General features: G+C 38.6%; 1 protein-coding gene across 1 annotated transcript in view; it reads right to left on the reverse strand.

Moving 5' to 3' along the window:
• The window catches only part of HECW2 (HECT, C2 and WW domain containing E3 ubiquitin protein ligase 2), a 438,203-nt gene that overhangs the window by 28,497 nt on the left and 402,405 nt on the right, over positions 1–7,301 (reverse strand). The window contains exon 24 of the mRNA XM_004378178.2: positions 416–568. Within this exon, the coding sequence (XP_004378235.1) occupies positions 416–568 (153 nt within the window). The remainder of the gene's footprint in view (positions 1–415; positions 569–7,301) is intronic.

The following is a 7,301-nucleotide window of genomic DNA, read 5'->3' on the forward strand; positions in this document are numbered from 1 at the left end:
TAGCTACTTCCCCAAGGACTACTCTAGAAAGCTGCCTGATTTCTGGGTCAGGCCCTTCCCCTACTAACCCCACCCACCCCACCTCACCTCACAGATGCCCAGGGCTGCTGAGAGGGATTCAGGGATCTCAGTGGGAATCTAACATCATCTTTAAACTTTGTTTCTATTGGAAAAATCTTTTTAATTCTACCTAACCCTCTTAAACTTGATCTTATGGAACATAATCTATTCCTAGTTTGGAGACTGCCTGTTATTTAAATTTGAAAACAAAACCAAGATTCAGGGGAGGTATTTAACTGAAATATGATTTCCTCCAAGAAAAAAAAGTTTTAAAATGTGGGTTCATATAAAAATTAATATCACAGCAAATCAACCAAAGAAAAGTGTTAGGGAAAAAAAAAAAAAAACAACTTACCATTCATGGTGATTGTCTACAAAAGCAGACATGGGACTTATCTGTACTGTGTATGTGTCATTGGCTGAATATTCAAATAAGCCATAATATGGGTTAAAGAGTTCTCTGGATACCAGGAAGAAAAACTCTCTAGACGGTCCACTGTAATCCAGCCTTTTAAAAAATCCACAAAAAGAACAACCAATTATTTTTTGTCTGTATATATAGAGTACATTTTCTACAGAGCTCAATTTTCTATAACACAATCATTAAAAGTCTAATTATCCATATACCATGACTGCTCAAGACAGTGTGAATGATCATAGTTCCTGGGTTACATTCATATCCTGACCCACAATAGTGAAATGGATGTGTATACAGAGCATATCCAAAACTAAACTACACATCAAATAATGCATAAAATAAGTAATATGGTAATAATTTGATTTTATACACATATATAAAAAGGTAAATATGTATTAAATGCCTGGAGCATGGTTATGGGGGAAGGGAGCACAATGAGAATGCTTTATTTAAACAAGGAGCCCTGATGGCACAGTGGTTAAGTGCTTGGCTGCTAACCAACAGGTCGGCAGGTCAAACCTACTAGCCACTCTGCAGGAGAAAGATGTGGCAATCTGCTTCTGTAAACATTTATATTCTTGGAAACCCAATGGGGCAGTTATCTGTCCTACAGGGTCACTATAAGTCAGAATCGACTAGATGGCAACAGGTATTTATTCAAACAGAGTAAAACTAGTAACTCCATCCAAGGGACATGGAGTCCTCATGAATTTCTGAAATATTTTTAAGTGGGGGAAGAAAGAGACTCCGTGAATTGCAGAGAGGATATTACAGATACAAGGCCAACTATGGAGATCAGAGGCAAAACATGGAATGGTAGGATTCATGTGAAAGCTTTAAATTATAAAACACCAAGGAAAATTACAGACAAGAAAAATGAGGGTATCTAAAGCTTCCCAAGGAAGGTATTTGGAGCTGTGGCTGAAACTCTAGCTCCTGAACTACAACGTAAATTCCGTTTTATTTTCAAAGACATCCTCTGGGTCAAAGTGAAGTACAAGAAAAGACTGCATTAGGTTTGAGGAATGACTAGGGGTTAACAACCTTAGACCAAAATATGCAGTAAAGAGGAGTTTTCAATAAAGCAATTTGGTATGCAAACTTTAAAATGGAAATATAAAGTACATCTAGCCCCTGAGAAAAAGTATGCACAATGAGTTCAAAGACTGGACACAATGAAGGAGGAATGAAAGGAACTGATAAACTGGGGTGGAAGGATTGTGACAGACTTTTTTTTTTTTGCTATTATTTAATTTTTTCTCTTTTAAAGTTTCATTTATGGGCATTATTGCATTGCATTTTTTCTTTTAATGAAAAAGAAATCATCTGAGTCTTGTCCAGCGACGGACTGTTGGATAGAGAAGACTGGATGTGTCCTATTCTAGGCAGAAGAGAAGGTTAGGATACTAGAAAAGAAAATCAAATAGCTTTTATATGTCTCACTTGTAAATTTAAAAGAATTGTATAATACATAGAATACAGTTTAGCTATTCACATACTACTTTCCCAATTTTCGACATATCTGAACGTATCAGTACTATTATTTACTTGGAGCCCTGGTGGTGCAGTGCTTAAGAGCTACGACTGCTAACCAAAAGGTCAGCAATTTGAATCCACCAGCTGCTCCCTGGAAACCCTATGGGGAAGTTCTACTTTGTCCTATAGGGTTGCTATGAGTTGAAATTGACTTGATGACGATTGCTTTTTTTTAATCATTATTTAATTTTCTCATTAATCAACTTTAAATTTACTTGCTTTTTAAATGTAGCCTTGTCTTACACAATTATGTGCTAGTTCCATTTTTCTAATACACATTAAAAGAAATACATAAATATTAAAATTTTTAAAAGTTAGCCTTCACAGTAGCTAAAATTATCTCATACCTCACCAGAAGTACCACTTATTCATATTCACACTGCACTTTGGGAGACATGGATAATCTGACAGGAAACCTGTGTGTGGAAAATGCAAAACACAGCAGACTCTCAGGGCCAAAGGGGCCATAAGATGATACAACGAAACTGCTCTCTGAAGCAGCTGAATATAACAGAGCTAAAAGGTAGTTACCAGGATCTGTAGGACCATCCTTAGGCTATCGTGGGACTCACAAAGCGGCACTCTTGCTGCCTCAGATGCAAGGATGGACAGACTGTTTCTCCTCATGTTGAGGTGAAAGCAGCCTCCTTGTGGTTACCTCCCACTGTCCTCGTTCTGGCCTCTGACGTCACCAAGAACAAGTAGAAAACCTTGTCCACTCAAATGTTCTTCACATATTTAGAGGCTTTCTTCAATAAATATTTGAGTGCCTATTATGTTTTGGACACTAATACAGAAGTTAAAGGTATAAAAATTTAAAAACCCATTTTTCTACAGAAATTCTGCATTTAGCAGTTTCCTCTTTCCTGGTCTCTGCTCCCTCCTGATTCCTGCCCCACTCCTGAACATGTCCACTTCCTTCAACCTTGCTCTCAAGGAAAGGTTTTGAATTCCCTTGTAATACTGTTCACTATTCTCTGGACTCTCTCCAGGGTATCAAAGTCTGACAAGGTGTGGCGTCTAAGACTGATCCCAGTGCTTGAGGTCTGGTCTCCTCAGCACGGAGTTTAGAAAGGACTCTGGCCCTCTCTTCCTGAACACTTCTCTCCACAAATGGAGCTTAAAATTACCCTGCCTTTTGGGGCAGCCACTTTACTTTGTTGACTCATAATGAACTAATCAGTCCTCAGTTTGAGGCCCAAAATTTTCACCTGGGGCTCTCCCATTCTGTCTTCATGTAGCTGTATTGTTTAAAGCCTAAATAGTAGATTTTATACCTTTCTCTGCTAAATTTCACTTTGTGAGAGTTAGTCCATGATTCTAGCTTATCCAGAGCCCTCTGGATGCAAAACTTCTCTCTATGATTCCTATTAATGGTGAATTTCATCAACAGATGCCCCGTGTCTTTCCAGAAACAGAGAATGTCAGTGGTGAAAGGTATCTTAAAAATTATTTTGTCTAATCCTTCCATTTTATAGAGAAGACTGAGGCCAAAGGAAGATCACTAACTTGCATCAAATGAAAGCTCCCATGGAGGAACCAGGCCTTAATGCAGGTTTCCTGATGCTTGTTATTCTTTACAGCTTATACTTCAGTAAATTTTAAACGCTTATCAAGGCTAAAAAAAAAAAAATGTTGCTTCTAGAGCAGGGGTCAGCAAACTATGGCCTACAGGCCAAATGTGGCCCACCTCCTGGTTTTGTAAACAGAGCTTCATTAAAACACAGACAGGCTCACTCATTTACATATTGCCTATGACTGCTTTCATGCTACAACGGCAGAGTTGAGTAGTTGCAACAGAGACTTTACGGCCTGCAAGCCTAAAATATTTACTGTCCAGCCCTTTATAGAAAAAGTTTGCCAACCCCTGTTACAGAAAGAAAAATTAGAAGGAAATGTTACTTTATTAAAATATCTGCTTTACGACAAATCTTCTTTACTGAAGATACCCTGAAGGAAAAAAAAAAAGACTATAATGTTGTTGGGTGTATGAAACATCAAGGAGTGGTTACAGCTACTAAGTATGAAACAGAGTGAGCATGGTTTGCAGCAGTCATGCTCTGCAGGGGCTTTCAGAACAATCAAGGCATGGATAAGGGTTACAGATAGCTGAAATATTAGGCAATTTATGAACCAGTTTTCTTACAAAGAGACAACTGGTACAGACAACTAGCTTTTTAACTGCTTAAAATTAAACTGTGGCATTCAGTCAGTTTTAGTCCCCCACTCATCTGTCAGTTTGTCATACTGTGGTGGCTTGCATGTTGCTGTGACACTGGAAGCGATGCCACCCGTATTTCAAATACCAGCAGGGTCACTCATGGTGGATAGATTTCAGAACTTCCAGACTAAGACAGACTAGGAAGAAGGACCTAGTGATCTACTTCTAAAAAAAACTGGCCAGTGAAAACCTTATGAATACCAGCAGAACACTGTCTGATACAGGGCCGGAAGATGAGCCCCTGAGGTTGGAAGGCACTCAAAACACAACTGGGGAAGAACTGCCTCCTCAAAGTAGAGTTGATCTTGACGTAGATGAAGTAAAGCTTTTGGGACCTTCACGTGCTAATGTGGCACAACTAAAATGAGAAGAAAGAGCTGCAAACATCCATTAATAATTGGAATGTGGAATGTACAAAGTATGAGTCTAGGAAAATTGGAAGTTGTCAAAAATGAAATGGAATGCTTGAAGACTGACATCCTAGGCATTAGTGAGCTGAAATGGACTGGTTTGGCCATTTTGAATCAGTAAATCACATGGTCTACAATGCTAGGAATGACAAACTGAAGAGGAATGGTGTCGCACTGATTGTCAAAAAGAATACTTCAACATCTATCCTGAAATACAATGCTGTCAGTGACAGGATACTATCCAGATACCTACAAGGAAGACCAGTTAATACGACTATTATTCAAATTTATGCACCAACCACTAATGCCAAAGATGAAGAAATTAAAGTTTTTTTTTTTTTTTTTTACCAACTTCTGCAATCTGAAATTGATCAAGAATGCAATCAAGATGCATTGATAATTACTGGTGACTGAAATGCAAAAGTTGGAAACAAAGAAGAGGGATCAGTAGTTGGAAAATTTGGCCTTGGTGATAGAAATGACACCAGAGATCACATGATAGAATTTTGTAAGATCAACAATCTATTCATTGGAAATACCTTTTTTTAACAAGGTACATGGTGACTATATACGTGGACCTCACCAGATGGAATACACAGTAATCAAATCAACTACATCTGTGGAAAGAGACGATGGAGAAGCTCAATATCATCAGTTAGAAGAAGGCCAGGGGCCAGCTGTGGAACAGACTATCAACTGCTCTTATGCAAGTCCAAGTTGAAACTGAAGAAAATTAAAACAAGCCCATGAGAGCCAAAGTACAAGCTTGAGTTATCCCACTTGAACTTAGAGACTATCTCAAGAACAGATTTGACATACCGAACACTAATGAGCGAAGACCAGACTAGTTGTGGAATGACATCAAAGACATCATACATGAAGGAAACAAAAGGTCATTAAAAAGACAGGAAAGAAAGAAAAGACCAAAATAGATATCAGAAGAGACTCTGAAACTTGCTCTTGAATGTGGAGTAGATAAAGCAAAAGAGATAAACAGAAGAAGTAAAGTATTATAATCAAATGTGCAAAGACCTGGAGTTAGAAAACCAAAAGGGATGAACGTGCTCGGTATTCCTCAAGCTGAAAGAACTGAAGAAAAATTTCAAGCCTTGAGTTGCAATACTGAAGGATTCTATGGGCAAAATATTGAACAATGCAGGAAGCATCAAAAGAAGATGGAAGGAGTATAGTCATTGTACCAAAAAGAACTGGCTGACATTCAGTCATTTCAGAAGGTAGAATATGACCAAGAACCAATGGTACTGAAGAAGTCCAAGCTGCACTGAAGGCACTGGCAAAAAACCAAGGTCCAGGAATTGACAGAATACCAATTGATATGGTTCAACAAATGGATGCAATGCTGGAGGCACTCACTTATCTATGCCAGGAAATTTGGAAGACGGCTACCTGGCCAGCTGACTGGAAGAGTTCCATATTTGTGCCTATTCTGAGCCATTATTGCTGTATTGTTTGGGGTAATAAGCTGTTAATAGCTCAGGATGCATTATCAGAACACAACTGTCTATCTGGCTGACTTCTGACACCACTTTTGATCCACCGGAATGCAGAAGTTATTGAACAATTTCATTAATACCACACACAAGTAAAATTTTGTTGAAGATAATTCAAAAGCAGTTGCAGAAGTACATCACCAGGGAACTACTAGAAATTTAAGTCAGATTCAGAAGAGAACATGGAGTAAGGTATAGCATTGCTGATGTCAGATGGATGTTGGCTGAAAGCAGAGAATAACGGAAAGATATTTACCTGTGTTTTATTGACTATACAAAGGCATTTGATTGTGTGGATCATAACATATTATGGATAACACTGCAAAGAATGGGAATTCTATTACACATAATTGTGCTCATGTGGAATCTGTACATAGACCAAGAGGCAGTCATTTGAACCGAACAAGGGGATACTGCATGGTTTAAAATCAGGAAAGGTGTATGTCAGGGCTGTAGCCTTTCACTATACTTATTCAATCTGTATGGTGAGCAAATAATCTGAGAAGCTGGACTGTATGAAGAAGAACGTGGCATCAGGTTTGGAGAAAGACTCATTAACAATCTGCGATATGCAGATGATACAACTTTGTCCGCTGAAAGGTAACAGGACTTGAAGCACTTACTGATGAAGACCAAAGACTACAGCCTTCAATATGGATTACACCTCAACATAAAATAAAAACTCTTACAACCGGACCAATAAACAGTATCATGATAATCTGAGAAAATATGGAAGTTGTCAAGGACTTCATTCTACTTGGATCCACAATCAATGCCCATAGAAGCAGCAGTCAAGAAATCAAACAGTGTATTACACAGGGCAAATCTGCTGCAAAGACCTCTTTTTTTTTTTTTTTCCTTTAAATTGCACTCTAGATGAAGGTTTACAGAACAAACTAGCTTCCCATTAAGTAGTTAGTACACATATGGTTTTATGACATTGGTTAACAACCCCACGACACGTCAACACTCTCCTTTCTCGACCTTGGGTTTCCTATTACCAGCAGCTTTCCTGTCCCCTCCTGCCTTCTAGTCCTTGCCCCTGGGCTGGTGTGCCCCTTTAGTCTTGTTTTGTTTTATGGGCCTGTCTAATCTTTGGCTAAAGGGTGAACCTCGGGAGTGACATCATTACTGAGCTAAAACGG

Source organism: Trichechus manatus, unplaced genomic scaffold (genome assembly GCF_000243295.1).
Source record: "Trichechus manatus latirostris isolate Lorelei unplaced genomic scaffold, TriManLat1.0 scaffold00056, whole genome shotgun sequence".
Taxonomy (NCBI): Eukaryota; Metazoa; Chordata; class Mammalia; order Sirenia; family Trichechidae; genus Trichechus; species Trichechus manatus.